This window comes from Podarcis cretensis (genome assembly GCF_951804945.1).
Source record: "Podarcis cretensis genome assembly, chromosome: 10".
Taxonomy (NCBI): Eukaryota; Metazoa; Chordata; class Lepidosauria; order Squamata; family Lacertidae; genus Podarcis; species Podarcis cretensis.
In genome coordinates this window covers 41,215,753-41,234,461 of record NC_137179.1, presented here as the reverse complement: position 1 = coordinate 41,234,461, position 18,709 = coordinate 41,215,753, and the positions used below count along the sequence as shown (strand labels likewise).

Here is an 18,709-nt window from a genome sequence, read left to right as displayed (position 1 = left end):
AGGTGGGACTTTTGTTGGGGGTGGGCAGAACCAAGTTATCTGCGACTCGATTGGTCAGTTAGGTAGTTTTATTTGTTTAGTTGGTGGGGGGCAGCTGCTCCCCTGGCTGTACCCATGTTGCAGAGGTTGAATTAAATGACCCTTGGGATTCGTTCCAACTCTACAATTCTAAAGGAAGGCTGTGTGAATTTTGCAACACGGTACACCTAACACACCACTCAAATGGTATTTAAAAACCTATATTCATAGCTAGAATTACTATTACTGTATCGGATAAATCTGCCATTAGGGGTCATACAAATTATCATACAATTAATTTCACAGTTGACCAACAACGGATGCAAGAGAAACACAATGTATCAGTTCATTCAAGTTTTAAGCATATATCCTCTACATACAGCAAGGCACAGAGGCAAATCCCCAGCTCACTTCTCCTCCTTTTCACCATACAAGCCTTGTAATAATAATAATGTTGTTGTTATTATTTTATATATCAGTGCTTTTTTCTAAAAAAAATGTTTAGAGGTACTCTCATTTTGACTCAAGAAAATCACCATTTTATAGATCAAATAGGGAAAAATAAATACAGTAAATGGACAAAAGTACAAAGATTAACAAAGTGTTTCGGAGTATGCGTACTCCTGCATACCCCCAGAAAAAAAGCACTATTATTATTATTAATACTTATACCCTGCCCATCTGGCTGGGCCTCTCCAGCCACTCTGGGCGGCTTCCACAGAATATTAAAAACACAATAAAACATCAAACATTAAAAGCTTCCCTAAACAGAGCTGCCTTCAGATGTCTTCTAAATGTCAGTTATTTCTTTGACACCTTACGGGAGGGCGTTCCACAGGGCGGGCGCCACCACAGAAAAGGCCCTCTGCCTGGTTCCCTGTAACCTCATTTCTCACAGAGAGGGAGCAACCAGAAGGCCCTCAGCGCTGGACTTCAGTGTCTGGGCTGAACGCTGGGGGTGGAGATGCTCCTTCAGGTATTCAGGGCCGAGGCCGCTTAGGGCTTTAAAGGTCCACACCAACACTTTGAATTGTGCTCAGAAACGTACTGGGAGCCAATGTAGGTCTTTCAGGACCGGTATTATGTGGCCACTCCCAGTCACCAGTCTAGCTGCCACATTCTGGATTAATTGTAGTTTCTGGGTCACCTTCAAAGGTAACCCCGCATAGAGCGCATTGCAGTAGTCCAAGCGGTAGTTAACCAGGGTATGCACCACTCTGGCGAGACAGTCTGATTACAAGGTGTGTGTGTGGTTGTGTCCCGCCTACAATCCATGGGTAAAACTTAAAACACATGAAATTTAACACTCCAGGCCTGTGTTAGCCAAATGGAAGCAAAAAGGCAGAAACATACCATTTTCATTTTTTAAAAAAAGTATTTTAATCTCCCCAATATAAGGGCTGCTTCATATTGCTTTTTATTGCATTGACAACAGTGAGCTTCAGTGATCAAACTTGGCATTAGAGACCTGTATCTCCATATGTGTCATCTATCATTGCACAAGCAAAGTGTTGCAGGGCCCACAACTGACTTGGAAGGAGGATACACAGGATTAAGATGTTACATTTGTGTAAGAGCATCATACAGCAAAAGAAGAAAAATCATTCAATGGATTGACTCTGCTTATGTACCTATCTTCTTTGATTCTGCTATTGACAAAACCACTTTTCATTATCTTAAAATCAATACATAATGCTTTGCTTCCCAATAAAACTCGTGTCAACCAGGCTTTTCGTTATGAGTTAGTGCTTGACGGCAGTGCAGCTATTCATTAATGAAATAAAATATCAGTAGCCTCCGTCCATTAATCACACTTTCAACAATTATATACTAAGTGAGATTGAATCAGGAATAGTCTCATGTTTGTTGTGGTAAACAGTGTGATGTCTATTCTAAGAACACAAATGAAGTAACAACTGGATGGGGGGAAAACCAAGACTGCAAGAATTCAGAGATTTTAGCTAAAATTAGACCACTGCTAGTCTAATGCAGATACATGTATTTATTTTAAAATACTAGTAGAAAAATATGATACCCAGATTTGCAAGTTCAGATAGTCTGAAAACAGATTTTATTCTGGTACCCACAAAATACTTTCATCATAATTTTGTACCCTTTCCCAAGAGCCAATTCTCTAATATCAGGTTTTCCAATACTGAGGAGGGATAACAAGTTTTATAATCTTAAAGGCTCATTGTTGTTTGCACTGGTAATTAAAAAACAAGAGTTTATGGGTTTTTCTGTATTTTCTGAAGGAGGTACTCCATTTGTAGGTTTAGATTTGGCTGTCCTTTTCTTGTCTTTTTACTTAAAATTTTATAAGCTTCCATTTTCTTCTGTTTGTAGAGCTTTTGAGCTTTTTCTATTTCTTCTCTTCTTTTTATGGCTGCCTGAAATAAAAAAAAAATACCCAAGTAATTAAAACAAGTATGGCTTTCATACTTTTTAAGAAATTGTTTTATATATATATATATATATATATATATAAATGCAAGTTGCAAATATCTTTTTACAGGTATATATGCTAGGAAAATAAATGGTGATATCTAAAAATATTTGTCCATGATACCTCCTTCATTTGTTCCAATGTTTTTAGTGTGGAAAAAAGTAATCAACACAGTTACATATCTAATGATAAAGGGCAAGTCTGTCTTTCCATTGTCTTTCTGATACCGGCGGGGGGGGGGGCACATTTGTTTATGTTATTGAATTGTTCTTCATGGTTAGGACTACAGTGCAGCTGTTTGAGAAGACATCAGACTGGTGGATCTCTTCGGCATGACTGATGTGAGCAATAATTGGGGGGAGGGGGGAGAAAGACATAACATCTTACAAGGACAGGAAGAAACATTGTGGACAGAATAATTGCCACACAAGAAGAACAAGGATATAGTTTGAGTTCCTCATTTACAGTTTTATAAATCACTTAATGTTTCAACACAAACAGAAGCTATTAATATTGCAGTTGTTGTATAAGAGATTATGATTATGACCGGAATGTAATTGAAACTAGTAAGATTTTGGAATACAGAAATAAAGAAAGTCATGAAATCATCAAATATAGCATGCAGGGGGCCACTTTAACTAAATTATATAATTCGGTATTTGAAAGATTTGTATTAATAAATGTATTCTAAAAAAAACAGACTGGTGGACCCCTTTCTAACAATATATAGAGTGAGTTACATAAAATTATTATGAGCTGTAAGACAAAAGAAGTTGCCAGCATCAACATCAGTGCCAGGGAATAAAACAAAACCCTTGTTGATTAACTCTCACCTCTTCCCACTCTCTAAAGTGCTAACTTTCTGTGAGAAACTTAAGACTTTAAGACTTACCTCTTTTTTCTTCTCTCGTTCGGCTTTTATTTTCTCATATTCTTCTTTCGCTTTCTGGTTTGAGGTTTTCGTTTTACATTTTCGATGAACCATGTTGCACCTGCATTAGACAAACAAACCAGTGAGTATTGATTTTCGATTAATGCAATTATACTATTTGTGTAAAGTTTGCAATTCTGATTCAGTGCTTTTAATGGTCCTCTCAATACCATTTGGAAAAGTGCAGCAACAACAACAGGGCTGTGCTGGGGAAAGGAGTCTATTGCTCATCTGACCTACAGAACTGCTTTTGCAAACACCAACTTTCAGATAGGCAGCATTGTCTGCTATTCTGCATCTATCATGTTCAGAGCAATTATCATCTACCTATAAATCTGATTTAACTATTTTGAGCTGCTTGAGATCTATTATGTAATCATGTAACTTCCTTATATGTACCGTAAGTTTATTCCCCACATTTATTCTATATAGCCAAAGTGGTACTTTACAGTTCCTATCAACCTCAGCAAACGTGGTCAGGGACTCTGGTGTTGCGGCACTCATCTTGCTTTACGGGCCAAGGGAGCCAGTGTTTGTCTGCTTCCACAGACAGTTTTTCCGCAGACATGTGGCCAGCATGACTAAGCCGCTTCTGGGAGAACCAGAGCAGCGCACGGAAATGCTGTTTACCTTCCTGCCAGAGCGGTACCAATTTATCTACTTGCACTTTGTGCTTTTGAACTGCTAGATTGGCAGGAGCTGGGACCGAGCAATGGGAGCTCACCCCGTCGTGGGGATTCGAACCACCAACCTTTCGATCGGCAAGCCCAAGTGGCACAGTGGTTTAGCCCACAGCGCCACCCGCATCCCTTAGGACAATTTACTATAATTTGACCCAAATCCTAAAATAGCTGAACTATTTTATATGCTGTCACTGCTAGTTGCTACCTTTTTCACTGAACTAAGCTTGGAAAATGAAAGATTACCCTGAATGGAACTAAAATGCTGTGAAAACACCTGCTAGAAGAATAACCTAGGCTCACCTTTAAAAAGGAGTTATAGGATAAAAGCAGTCCCCAAAAGGTTTCTTACTTTGTGGTTGCAATTTCCTCTTCTTTTGGTATAGAAGGGCGAACATTCCTAGGCTTCCGTTGTTTCTTAAGCATTTCCTCTTCAGCTAAGTAAAGATGCTTCAGGTGTTCTGGGTAATCTTCTTTGTACCCAATGTTCTTCTGAGAATTGGCATTGCTTTCCTTTTTAAGCAATTTCTTGTAGTCACGTTGGATCTTTTGCTTTCTCCAAAAGGCAAAACCCTGTCCTATAGACACCAAAAAAAGATGTGGAATAAGAAAAAAGTGTGATTAAAACTACAAATGTTATAACATAACACTCTCTTTTACTAATGTTTCTTCCAGATGATCTTTGAAATAATGCTCCATCTTCTCTTGAAGAACTGTAGTTAACAGTGTCAACTCGAATGTTGAGCAAGCTGACTTGCTCATGTAAAAGAACTTAACCTTGCTCTCCACCCTTTCTGCAAACTCCTCTCTGGGAGCCCTTGCTTTCACATGGTTTTACTAAGTCATAGCTGGGTTCCTGTGATGTGTGAATGTGATCACTGTCTCTTCCTCTGCAAACTGATGGAAAACCTTGTTGGACAGGTAGGTAAGGTCAAACTTTATACTTAGCAACCCTTACTAAGCCTGAGGTCCTAACCATGTCTACCCAGAAGCAAGTCCAACTGAACTCCAAGGTGAGTAGGGTTAGGACTGCAGCCTAAGCTACGAGCCCCGCAAAGCTCACTTCTAAGTGAACAATATTTAAATAAAATGTTTTGCCAGGACGTCACATTTTGTCGTTAATCTTATTATTATTTATTAAATTTGTATACCATCCTTCATCCAAAGATTGCAGGGTGGTTCACACAAACCCATTTTAAAGACAACAGAATATTAATTAGCCCAAGGCCTGGTTATACAAAAACGTTTTTGCCTGGCACCTAAAGATACATAATGAACACACCAAGTGAGGCTCCCTGGGACAGCACTCCACAAATGGAGAGCCACTGTAGAAAAGGCCCAGTTGGTATTGTCACCTTCCAGACCTCTTGTGGAGAAGGCACACAAAGATGTTTGCAGGGTCTGGACCGGTTCATATGGGGAAAGGCAGTGCTTGAGATCATTACAGCCCTGGGCAGTTTAAGGCTTTATAGGTCAAGACCTGCACTTTGAATTGGGCCCAGAAACAAATCTGCAGTCAGGGCAGTCAGGCCAGGAATGGTTGTAATATGCTTAAACTGTCTAGCGCCAGTAAGCAACCCGGACGCCAAACTTTGCACCAGTGGAAGTTTCTGAACTGTTTTCAGCGGCAGCCCTATGTAGAACGTGTTGCAAGAGTCTAAGCTAGAGGATACCAGAGCATAGACAGCAGTAGTGAGGCTCTCCTTGTCCGGGATGGGCCACCAGCAGAAGCTGAGGGAAGGCACTCTGCGCCACCGAAGCCACTTAAGTCTCAGGCAACAGCAGTAGTTCCAGAAGTACCACACACCCCTAACTCAAGACAGCCAGAATGATATCACAGTCAATGGTATCGAAAGCTGCCAAGGGAGATCGAGGAGAACGAACAAGGACGCATTTTCCTGCCTCTCGTGACAACCAAATGCATGGCAACCAAAGCAGCTTCTGCGCCAAAGCCGGGCCTAAACCCTGACCGAAATGGATATCCAAACATAGCCACATTCTTCTGACTTTTAGAAGACATCTGAAGGCAGCCCTGTTTAGGGACGTTTTTTAATATTTGAGGTTTTATTGTGTTTTTAATATTCTGTTGGCAGCCGCCCAGAGTGGCTGGGGAAACCCAGCCAGATGGGCGGGGTAGAAATAATAATAATAATAATAATAATAATAATAATTCAAAGTGCACCATTGATTCCAATGGGTCTATTCAGAGTACGACTTAGCTGGTTATCGCCCAGTGTTTATAAATTAAAGTTTAAAGGCAACGGAAGGGGGCCAGTATAGGAGGAACGACCGCCCCCCGCCTTCAGCTCCTTCCTGGCTGCCCTTACCCTCCCGGACGCTCCCTCGCACCAGACGCGGGTCTTTCCTCCACTGCCGTTTCCGAGCAGGGCGAACCTGCGACTTCTTCTCCGCCCCAGCATTTTTCTCGGCGCCCGGCGCCTCTCTCTTCCTCGCTACAGGCGCCATCTGCCAATTTCCGCTCGGCTTCGTCGCGTGCCGATGACGTAATCCAACCGGCGACCCGCTTCACTTCGGCCGCGGGAGTCGCCGCCTTATCCCTGATGAAGAGAAATCGCGGGCCTTTCTATCGGTGCTCGATTCGCTTAGCCTGGGCAGGGTAGGCGAAAGCGAACGGGCGTCCTTGGAGACGGACAGGCTCTCCCAATAGAGCGCCGAGCCCTTCCTTTTACGCCTGAGCAGCTCGGTTCTATCCGTTCCCCCGCCGGCGATGTCGCGGCGCGTCCGCGAGGCTTCCGCGCCGGTCCCCGGGCCGAACCGCCCTCTTCCCCCGGAGCTGCCGGCGGAGACGGTGGTGGCGCGGCTGCGGGCGGTGGCGCGGTTCCTGGGACGGATGCTTTCGCTGTGCCGGGCCCACACGGTGGACTTCTACACTCGCGGCCTGTGGGAGAAGATGGTGGCGCTTCCCCCGGAGGCGGTGCTGGAAGCGCTGAGCGGAGAGAGGCTTCAGCAGCTCCTGGAGGAGCCGCCTCTGCAGCGCCCCCTGGAGGAGGCCGCCGGTAAGCGCCTCCACTCCGCTTAGAAGGCGGCCCGCAGCGCACGTGGCCGGGGGGGGGGGGTCTCCACTGGCTATTAACAAAAGCGTTTGCCATTATTTTATTGCAGTGGTACCTTGGTTCTCAAACTTAGTCCTTTCCGGAAGTCCGTTCCAAATCCAAAGCGTTCCAAAACCGAGGCGCAGTTGCTTTCCCATAGAAAGTAATGCAAAATTGTTTAATCTGTTCCAGACTTTTAAAAACAACCCCTTAACTTGAATTTTACTATCTAACGAGACCATTGATCCATAAAATGAAAGCAATAAACAATGTACTGCAGTCACACAATCAATCTGTCAGTAGGTGAACTGGGTTCCACACAGTCCCAGAAACAAAACCAAAAAGCCACAAAAACGCAATATAAATAGCAAAAACAGACAGACCTTGGCATAACACTCAAAACAGAAGTGTAGCACTCAAAACAGAGCACGTTTGAAAACCGGAACACTTACTCCCAGGTTTGCAGTGTTTAGTACATGATATATTTGTGCAATGAATGGCATTGCTTGCAATGAGACATTTGAATTTATTTAGGCACATTGCTTCCCAAACTCCCCACCGCAGTGGACAACTTTAAGTTGTAGGGTTGCCATAGTCTGAAGACCAAAGAAGCGGACACATTTGCCGACTTATGCTTCCAACCGTGGATTGCTATGATGGCTCTCATTTTATATACCCATGAAAAGGAGGACGTGTCCTGGAAAGAGAGGACATATGGGGGAAAAGAGGACATAAGGCAACACTACAGTATCGTCTTGTCACACCACTTAATAGTTTTCTACCCATTTGTATAATGTGGCAGATGCTGCATAATTTTTAAATGGTATATTTATTGCTTCTTTTGTTTCTTGCATTTTTATTGTGTTACAGTTTGAATTCCGTAGAACACAATTAAAAATCAATATAAAAGAAGCAGTAAAGATACAGTTTAAAAATCAGTTAAAGATACAGTTTAAAAATCAATATGAATGTTGATTTTTCTCATCTTCAACCACAAATCCACAGAGATGCTGCAAACCCCTTGAGTAAAGCTCTCAGATCACAGTTTGGGAACCCCTGTGAGACTATATAACATATGTATTTATTATAATTGAAATTAACTATTTGAAATAATATTTTTAAATGTTTTTTTTCAATGGTAACATTTTAAACAACATAACAACATAATAAAACATAACCACAAAGGGAACAGTATTGGGAGGGGGAAGTTAACCAGAACAATAATATTAGTATTGGAAACATTGTTTTAACCAATTATCTAAAAAAGCATAGTGTTGGGGCATGGTAAGCTGTAAGCAGTGGAGCCATGACATGTAAAATGTACCCAGATATTTCTTGATAAAACTGGTGATCTTTCACAATTGCAGTAGTTGCCAGTAATCCTAGCTTTGCTATGCTACATTTTACTTAGGGCAGGAAAGAAATTCTGGATTCTGATTTGCAGTCTTAAACTAATGGAATCAAATTTGCAGAGTAATCACATATTTCTTGCGTCCAGAGGAGATTAAATTATTTTATGACATTTATATCTCTACTTTATTTCCATTAATAGAACTCAAGAGTTCCCATGCAACCTTCCATTCAGTCAATGACTACTAAACTCCTTCCTGAGCATGCATATAGATTTACAGTGTATAAAAATTTTGATATCCGGCTGCAGATAAAGTAGTATTGGGTTCCTAGATAACTGATTTGACAGCCAGACATTGGCATTTTCCTCAGCATGTGCTATTTAGTGTGCTACTACTGCTTTAGCATTGTGCGGTCCATCCTAATTCTGACAGATTATAAATTTAGATAAATCTTATACTCGTTTTCTCAGATAGCGGTAGGTGGAGAAACGTCAACTTTAGCCACTTACTCTCTCTTGTGGCAGCACCATAAGCTGCTTTACCTGAAGACAGAAAGTTCTCAAGTGGGAGAAGCCAGCTTTGTGTATTTCCAAACAAAAAAAATGGGTGTGAAGTCATATTATATGCACATCTGGTTAGTGCCAGGACCAACTGCCATTTGGCTCCTCTCCCAGGAGCTTCTTTTCCTCTCCCCCTGCCCATTCATATTTTTTTTTCTTTTGCACCAGACCTATTTCTGAGCTTGTTGGCAGGCACTGTTTTATTATTTAAAGTCTGTACCGTGCTTATATATTTTAGGTACTTTTAAAATGAAAGTACAGTACTTGAAAATCTCATTTAAGCCATTCTGAGGTTTCTAAAGGATGAGCTGGATAGAACTGCCATAAATAAATGCAGATTATTTTTACTTTCCCTCCAAGCTGCTGAACATTTCTGCCATGGGTGAAAGAAGTCTCCTTTTGTTTTTGAGCAGAGATTGCCCACTCCCATATCCCCCCGCCCGCCCGCTCTTCAGTTTTCAAAATTTCGCTTGCAAAAGGAAAGGAACAAGATGCTGACCTCGAAAAGACTAGAAATCAGCAATCCTTAACAGTTTATTGACACTGTTGATTTCTGTTTTGTTCCAGCTGGTATTGTAGGAGCTCCTGCCATAACTGTAAATTGAAACTACAGATTAACTCAGTGTGAACTGGATCTAGCTGGTTTTTAACCCGCTACCCCCCCAAAAGGCAGAAACAAATATATATGCATTTTCATCGCAAAAGGACATTTTATGTGTTAAGGTTACATAATGGCTAGTTAGGCTTATGCCATATATATATATATATATATATATATATATATATATATATTTTCTAGGAGTCTCGATGTGACTCTTGTCTCCAGTTATCAGAATCCATAGTGTGATGTGCGAAAGGTGAGGTGACAATATTTATTTGTGGGTATCCAGTTTTTGTTGGGTTGCATTAAGATTTGGAGTAAAGGAGTTATCCCTCTGCAGTTACTGTATTTTTCGCTCTATAAGATGCACCAGACCACAAGACGCACCTAGTGTTTGGAGAAGGAAAACAAGAAAAAAAATATTCTGAATCCCAGAAGCCAGAACAGCAAGAGGGATCGCTGTGCAGCAAAAGCAGCGATCCCTCTTTCTGTTCTGGCTTCTGGGATAGCTGCGCAGCCTGCATTCGCTCCATAAGACGCACACACATTTCCCCTTACTCTTTAGGAGGGAAAAAGTGTGTCTTATAGAGCAAAAAATACGGTAATTACAAAATTAATTGTATTTACTTCTTTTTTTACAGATAGCTGTGAGTTTTACAACATTTTCTGTGAAAATTCTCAGAGGCTGATCAACGTGCAGGCTTTTGCTCTTGCTGCTAAATATTACTCCATGCCAAACCTAGGGGTGTGTATCTCCTTAGAACAGATGCTAGAAGCACTAGAAAGGACACAGCAGCCAAGGTCAGGTAAGTTATAATCTTGGAATCTATTTTTTATATTTCCTTAAAGCTTTCTCCTTCCTATTCACCTGTTCTTGTTTACATGCGTTATGACATTCTGGATTCCTTTTCTAAGCAATTCAGAAATCTTTAAAACTTACATGTAGCACAATCCTATATATATGTCTACTCGCTGTCCCACTGTGTTATGTGAGGCTAGGCTTTCTCCCAGGTAGAGCTGGGCTAAAGTTCTGTTAGAAACTTATTCTGGCGCGTTTAGGAGGCTTGATGAAGGGAGAACATCTTCCAAAGTTGGAGAGAAGGGACAAGCATCTGGTTTGGTGGAGGAGGAACGAGTAGGGAGTACACACAACACAACACACGAGGTGATCCAAAGGCAAGTTAATAAAGAGGCAAAAGCACTTGATTCACCACAGGGTGGATTTGATTGAAATCATGATCGAAATCATGAATGAAATCACTAGTCATTACGACTTGATTTAAATTATTTTTTTACAGAAAGGCTCATTCTTGCGGATATAATCTTAATATTTACAACCAGATGAAGGTTTCATTTTTGAAATAATAAATTTTCAGAGTAGTTTTTACAGTTATATAAAAAATTTACATTGCATATAAAGCCTCATGCTACATAATTAAAAACAAATCCTTATTTCCCGATGAATAGCCTTTGGACTATAATGTAACTTAAATAGAAAGATTTTTCCTCCAAAAGCATTTTTTTAAAATATATATCCGATTTTTTGTTTTGTTTTAAAAATCATTGATTTTTCTCCACCCAGATTCAACATAACTAAGTTTACACACACACACACACACACACACACGTTGATAAGGAAGGTAAGTGCATACAAATGCAATCCTAGTCATCTCTTCAAACATCATTACTGGGGCATCCTACTTTTTTTCTTTTCTTTTTTTGCAACAATAGTGTTCAAATTTTTGTTTATTAGTCATACGCTTGGCTGTGTGTGATTTCTTATATATTCCCATCAGAACATCTTTTTTCTTTTCTCTGAAGAGTTCTCTCTGAATTTCACATATCAAATGGCTTTTGGAAATCCTGTAAGTTTCAAAACTTAAGTTTTAAAACTGGGAGCTACTGCCCAAAAAAATGAAAGAAATCATAGTCACACTGAGCCAGCATAGTTAGTCACATGGTCCAGGAGGGCAGCCATAGTAATATCACATTTAGTGCTTCTTACGTCTAGGTCCCTCGTTTTCAACTTCACACTCAAATTTTAGCTGCCACTTGGCAATTGGGACCACTTTACCTTGCTTTATGTTTTACAACTGCTGACTTTCTTCCTATCTCGATGTGCTAAAACTTGCATAGTAGATACGAAACTCACAACCATTATAAATGGGGCACATAATTGTAAAATAATCTGAAACCGTAACAACAGAACAAAACTGAATCCAGAATAAGTTCCTTGTATTTAACAACATTAAAAGAAATCTATTAAGTTGAATGGAATTGCTTGGCAGTCACCTGGTGAGGCCAAATAACCAACTTCAGGGTTGTAATATGGTCTTTTTGTATGATCACTGGGACCTTTAAATGTAGAATGTTTTCCAGACATTCCTAGATTCATTTCTGTATTTCAGAAAAGAGGCACATCTGTTAACTGTTGAGAAATGTTCTTGAACAAATTGCATTTTTCGACAAAGAAATGTGCACAAAGAGAGGAATGTTATAACATTCAAACATATTGTTCTCGAAATTCTTTCATCTGGTTTTTATGATTTTCCTTATCAACATAAAAAGAAAAATATGTCAGAGATACTGCTTTGAAGAGCTACACAGTCTGCTTCAGAAATAACCAAAATAACTTGGAAACATGCTACCCACTTCTAGCATTACATTTACAAAAGTGTCTTTTTCCCTCTTAAAATTAAATTGCAGCTGTTTGTATATCTCAGAAGAGCATTGGCCTCATGAAACATGAATGGTGCTATGGAGTGCTTAAGCCTTTGAGAGGCTTCTGCTACCAAAGCATCTTTAAACTGTTTCCTTCAAGTATCCATTATTTGTATTTTAAATTAGGAGTCAGGATTTCCTTGTACTGAAGGAACTCATATTTGAGCATGATATTTGGTGTTACTATTTCACCTTACAGACATAACATTATTGGCTGCTTTCCGATCAAAAGTTCAGTGCTCTTTAGAGGTCCCAACCAAAGAAGAGTGGCAACTCAAGTTGACAGAATATGCACAGCTTGCAGACTTAACGTATAGAATAAGAGAACAAGAAGAACATAAGTTTAAAGAAGATTGGAAAAAGTTTACTGAATACAGTCAAACCTCTTCTTGCGTCCCCTTTCACTCGCGTCATTTCGCCCAACGTCTGCAGCAAACTGGGAAGTAACTGGTGGGTTTGCTGCCATTTGTGCATGCGCAGAAGTGGGCAATCACCGCCTGCGCTCAACAGCGCCTCTCCCAGCGACCCGTTTTGACTTCCGGGCGGGCCTCTGGAACGGATTGTGGTCATGAGTAGAGGTTCCACTGTATATGGAAAATAATGGTGTACAGCTGAAAACGCTGGCAGCATTAAGATAAATTCAACAGTGCAAATAAGTTTTGATGAATGCAATAATGGCAAACTGATTAGTATAGCTTTTTGGTAAAATATGCAGGGATTTAAGATATATAAAATGAACCATGGAAAGAGAGGAAGGGAAGTCATTGATATCTTAAGGATGTAAAATGAGTATTTGAAGTTGTAAAACAGAAAATTTAATAAAAATTATAAAAAAGGAATTTGGTGCTCTTTCAGACTTTGTGAAATCAGCTAGGTGAGCAATAATTAATTTTAAAGCATCTGGTAAGTGCATTTAATCTAAAAAACAATGAACTTGAGGAGGAGCATTTCAGCGTATTACTGTTACTAACGTAATTATGTAAGTGACTGTAGTGTGCCTTGCCACTATGGATGAATGCACATACAATTATTTGGTGTTATTGCAGTGGTTAGCAGTGCATTTAATGCAAATATAATATTTGCTGTCCTATTGTATGTGATTTCTTTAAATGAAAGATCTTCAGTAATACTAGCCTTCAAAAATTATTCCAGCTGAACAACCAGGATTGAAAAAGCCTGTTGTGCCAACAGGAGATCCTTCTGCATGCATTTTGTGTAGGGATTTTCCAACAGCAGCCTTTGAATCCAGCTTTGATAACGTTCCCTAAGCAGCTTTTGAGAAAATTCAGGGGCCTCTTTCTGCATGCATCTTGTTGGATCCCAGCCAACGTTTATGGGAAACCTAAACTTTAATCAATCTTTTCTTTTGACTACATCAAAATTTGATAGCAGAACACAAAAATGACATGGCTGGCTTCTGCCTTCTTTGAATTTTGTTTGTCAGTATTAATTTTTTGTGAGCTGATAAAATCTGCTGTATGATGACAGCTCTTGACCATACTTCCACATGTTTAAAAGCACAGCCCTTTTGGCAAGTCTCAAGATGGATTACTAGTATCGTTGGGAAACAATGATGTTAACTCTTCATTCTTTAATTTTTAATTTAGCAAGTCTGCATGAGAATTCCTTAGTAACTGTTTTGTTTTCTCCTGCTGGTTTTCATTGCATAGGATCTTAATGCTTTTTTTGTTATTTTCTCCTGTTTGTATTGGAAATTTCCCCTTTCTTGTTATAATAAAAATAATTTGAAAAAAGGGACAAATCAACATGGTGAACAATTTCCAACAAAATGGCCCGATGTGGGGTGTCACTGACATTAGTTTTTATTAACAAGTTTTAGTTCTTATTATTTTGAATTATCTAATTTATTTGATGACAATGAATTGGTCCTAAGCAAAACTGTTATTTACTGATAAGAATCAGTAAAATCAGTTATTCAGAATTGGTGTATAATTGGTTGTGCATTTTCTTTTAAAAAATCAAACCCTTCTAATTTAATTGCATTTTGTGTCGATCAGAAGTAGAGATAAAAACGGATGACTTCATGAACAATAAGAAGTCACATGAAGTGCAGCTGATGTCAGAGTTAGTAGACGGCATTGCAAAGTATTACGGCCTAAACCAGGTAAGAATTCTTATGATTTCATATTGTGTACTTATTTTAAAAAGTAAAGTCATACTTGTTCCAGTTTTGGACTTTAAAGCAAAGACCCATGGACTAGCTCCAGCCCCTTAGGGATAATAAATGCGATCAAGAAACCATTGATTTTAGATTCAGTTCTCTGCAGGTTTGATCAAACACTTCAACAAGAGTCAGAAGCCAGAAATGTGGATGTAAAAACTAGACATCAGGACCATGGACAGAGTACAGTAGTCCAGCTAGAAAACAGGTACGCTTAGGTATAGTTCTTGCACTTTCAGGAGCCTGTTGAATATTTGGGGACTGTTAAAGGGAAAGGACTTTGGACTCAACATGCACTCCCACAGGCAGAAGAACCGTAGGCAATACTGCTACTCCCATGACTGTCCACTGGTGTACAGGGGACTTCCAAGTCAGGAATAGGCTGTGCGGGCTCAGACCCTGGGATGTTTCCTATGGCAATTGAAAATGGACCTGTTTCCCCAATCATTTCCCTGACCATCAATACCAGTTCCTGGCATTCCTGGTTATTGTGATTGATATTTTAACTTGGTTTTATTGCGTTGTTCTGTTACAGTATTTTGTTTCAGCGCAACCCTAGGTACGTCTGCTCTGAAGTGAGTATAGCATGGCATTGTAAGATTAGACAACTGCCTGTGCGGTTTGACATCTGATTGCAGTAATTGCAGAGTTGGAAAAGGTTCAGAAAAGGGCAACCAAAATGTTCAGGGGGTTGAAGAGACTCCCCTATGAAAACAAGATGCAGTGTTTGGGACTTTTTGGTTTAGAGCAGGCATCCCCAAACTCGGCCCTCCAGCTGTTTTGGGACTACAGTTCCCATCATCCCTGACCACTGGTCCTGTTAGCTAGGGATGATGGGAGTTGTAGTCCCAAAACAGCTGGAGGGCCGAGTTTGGGGGTGCCTGGTTTAGAGAATAGGCAGGTAAGAGGTGAAGTTTATAAAATTATGCCTGGCCTGGAGAAAGTGGGTAGAGAAAAATTTTTCTCCCTCTTTTATAAAACTAGAATTTGTGGGCAATCCCTTGAAGCAGAATGTTGGAAGAAGCACTTTTTCACACAGCACATAGTCATAGCTGTCAACTTTTCCCTTTTCTTGCGAGGAATCCTATTCGGAATAAGGGAATTTCCCTTTAGAAAAGGGAAATGTTGACAGCTATGCACATAGTTAAACTCTGGAAGTCACTCCTACAAGAGGCAGTGATGGCCACCAGCCTACATGGCTTGAGGAGGATTAGATAAATGCATGGAGGAGAGGGCTTTTGATGGCTACCATCCATAACTTCTATTCTCTCCCTTCACAGATAGAGGCAGTAATGCTTCTGAATACCAGCTTCTGGAAACCACAGAAGGGGAGAGCGCTCTTGTGCTTGGGTCCTGCTTTCAGGTTTCCCACAGGCATCTGATTGGCCACTGTGAGAACAGGATGCTGGATTAGATGGGCCATTGGCCTGATCCAGAAGGCTGTTCTTACAGTCTTAATTGTAACCCAGACTCTCCACAATTTGCACTGAATATAAAATAGAGACTTGGAATGCCAGTAAAGGTATTTGTATTGTATTGTAAAATAGAGGCTGTTTATGATTAAACGTTTTAGTCAATCAATGCATTGTAATATTGCATTGTTTGCTCAGAATTGCAAATCCCTAATACCCCCAAATGGCCTTTTGGTTACACTGGAATTAATATGGGGTGTGGAGTGGATAAAAGCACTCCATGGTTTTAGTTAATGGAAAAAATGCAAGACTTTAGGAGAGATTTTTCATATTGGATTCTTTTCAGCCCTTCTCATAAAAGTATGCCAAATATAATTAAAGTGTAGCGCTATGAAAAACACAAACACATGGTTTACAACAGTACATATCTTTTTAAGAGGGTTCTTTTTAAGAGACTCCAGTCTCTGCCCTTAGTTTCAACTTTTTACCTGCAATGTTCAATGGGTGGTAGAAGATACTGTGATGGTATGGTGGTTGGTTGTATAGCAAAATTAAAGTGCAAAGTGGTATACTTATTTTGAAAACTATTACTTTCGAAGTCAATCAACAGGTTTTTACAAAAAATAAATCAATCAATCAAGTTCATTGTCTATTTTATGAATGGCTGCATTTTGGATGCCTTGAGATTAAAAAAAGGGATCCTGTGGTCCTCCGGATGTTGTTGGCTTCCAACTCCCATCACTCGTAGTCAGTGTTCAGAGATCATGGAATTACAGTCTTCACAACATCTGGAGGGCCACAGGTTCTTCATCCCTGTTTTAGATGAAGAAAATCATTGTAATCGTATTTAATATTACACAGAGGCATAATCTAAAAGAAATATAAAACCTTTTCTCTACAATAGCATTGAATTGTGTTGGGACCAAGTCAAGTTGTTGTTTTACATGTAGCTTGAAGTATCTTGGAAAGGACCTCCTGGCTTAGTTAGTGCAGATGCAAGCTAATAAACAAGAGGCAAGAATAGTATCAGGACCCATAAATGGATATCTTTAAGCCCATTTCATTAGTTAATCAAAGCCGCCTGGTTGCCACAATCCCCTGGTTACTCCCACACTGCTCCCAGTGATATACAGGGTTGGGGGGATTGTGTGACTATGCACCACACTAGCAATGCACCCTGTAATGCAATAGGTTTTGCTAGTATGGTTTGTAATTGCACGGTCCACCAACAATAGTCCTACCCAGTTCTCCATGTGGAGAAGGAGGTTGTGGGACTGTGTTGCTAGCCCCATCCCCAATATCATGCATGGCACTGACTCTGATGCCTGGATAGTTTAATGGGACGCGGGTGGCGCTGTGGGTCTAAACCACTGAGCTTCTTGGACTTGCCGATCGGAAGGTCAGCGGTTCAAATCACCGTGACGGAGTGAGCTCCTGTTGCCCTGTCTGCGGACAAACTTGGCCTGAAAGCGAGATGAGCACCGCAACCCCATAGTCATCTTTGACTGGACTTAACTGTCCAGGGGTTCTTTACCATTACCTTAGTTGTACGTTGGATAGTTCTACGTTGGTATTGATGTTTGTATCAGGAAAGCTTTTGAATAAGCAACTTCTCGTGGATGGTGTGGAAATCCAGGAGACAGAGCGATAGCCATTCATGATGCTGAGGGCAGGGCCAGCAGTGCAGTTCTTTGGTTCCCTTCTCTACTCATAGTGCCGGATTCAACCAAGGAGGTCCACTGTGGAAGCCGGCACAAGGAATCTGCTAGTGCAAAAGAGGAAGGAGTGGAAGGAAGCTGAAATGCTTGTGCTCATTGAATCTCTCCCAAAGCTTATACATATGGAGAACATCTAGTTAGGTCTTATTTGGGCAGAAGATGCAATCTCATAATGGTAGTAGCCTTGCTCTATGCAAATAGAACCTTACTTGAACCGTTAAGACTTGAAGGGTCTTTAAGAATCAGTTGTCCTGCTGTGGCAAGTGATTGTCTTTTCTGGCTCCTGTTTGGGAACAATCTTTTTCGTGAATGAGAAACTGCAACTTGTTGAATGATAGAGACTTTTCCCCCCAACCTGGTTTTCTTACGGTACATTTCAAAGACAAAATCGTGTATACCATATGCTTGTGTTTGTAAATGTTCTTTGGCATTTACCAACACTTCCAGAACATGCGGATAGTCTGCTAGGTTTTAAAAGCAAGCCAGTGATAAATTATACCTTTTCAAATACTGGCGACTCCCTGTTTGAGTGTTCTGGGCCATTGTGTTCATCGGTGGTCGGGCATAACCCGTTGCGCCACCACCCCATTCCACCTTCTTCTGGGGTTGAAAGTGATGCATGTGTTGGTGATCATGAATCAGTCAGATGTGTGCAGAATGGTTACCGCCTGTAAACAAATGTTAATTAGAAAAGACCGAAATGTACCACTGATACATGGCAAAAGGCTAAAGATCCAGAGAACAGACTAGGGGGATAGAGTCCATTCGCCAGGCTCAGCCCCAAGGCCAACAGTGAGGGGCCCACTGGGGGGGGGGGGAAAGGCCTATCCCAGCTGCCAGCTTAATTGCATTCCCTGTCTCACATGCTATGTAAACCCAGCTTATGTAATTTTAAAAAATAATTCACTTCTAAAATATTTCCCTTGCCAACTAAGTTGCAGGGAATTTTGTAGCTTATAATGAGATAAAAACAAAACAAATATAAACTATAATAGCATGAAAAACCATTAGAATAGAACATAGCCCTTGATAAAG

At 40.5% G+C, this 18,709-nt stretch overlaps 2 protein-coding genes across 3 annotated transcripts in view; one reads left to right on the top strand and one right to left on the bottom strand.

Annotated features, from left to right (window-relative positions):
* Window positions 1–2,072: 2,072 nt before the first annotated feature.
* Window positions 2,073–6,542, bottom strand: CCDC59 (coiled-coil domain containing 59). The gene is made up of 4 exons (XM_079991862.1): window positions 6,403–6,542; window positions 4,428–4,653; window positions 3,357–3,456; window positions 2,073–2,408 (listed from the first exon to the last, which is right to left on the bottom strand). The coding sequence occupies exons 1-4, from the start codon at window positions 6,539–6,541 to the stop codon at window positions 2,247–2,249; spliced, it is 627 nt and encodes a 208-aa protein (XP_079847988.1). The 5' UTR covers window position 6,542; the 3' UTR covers window positions 2,073–2,246.
* A 261-nt stretch (window positions 6,543–6,803) lies between these two features.
* METTL25 (methyltransferase like 25) overlaps window positions 6,804–18,709 on the top strand; it is a gene marked incomplete at its 5' end in the record, with an annotated part of 49,464 nt that continues 37,558 nt past the window's right edge. For both annotated transcript variants that reach the window (XM_079991834.1, XM_079991833.1), the window contains 3 exons: window positions 6,804–7,092; window positions 10,283–10,447; window positions 14,381–14,487. In XM_079991834.1, coding sequence (XP_079847960.1) covers window positions 6,804–7,092; window positions 10,283–10,447; window positions 14,381–14,487 — 561 coding nt within the window. The remainder of the gene's footprint in view (window positions 7,093–10,282; window positions 10,448–14,380; window positions 14,488–18,709) is intronic.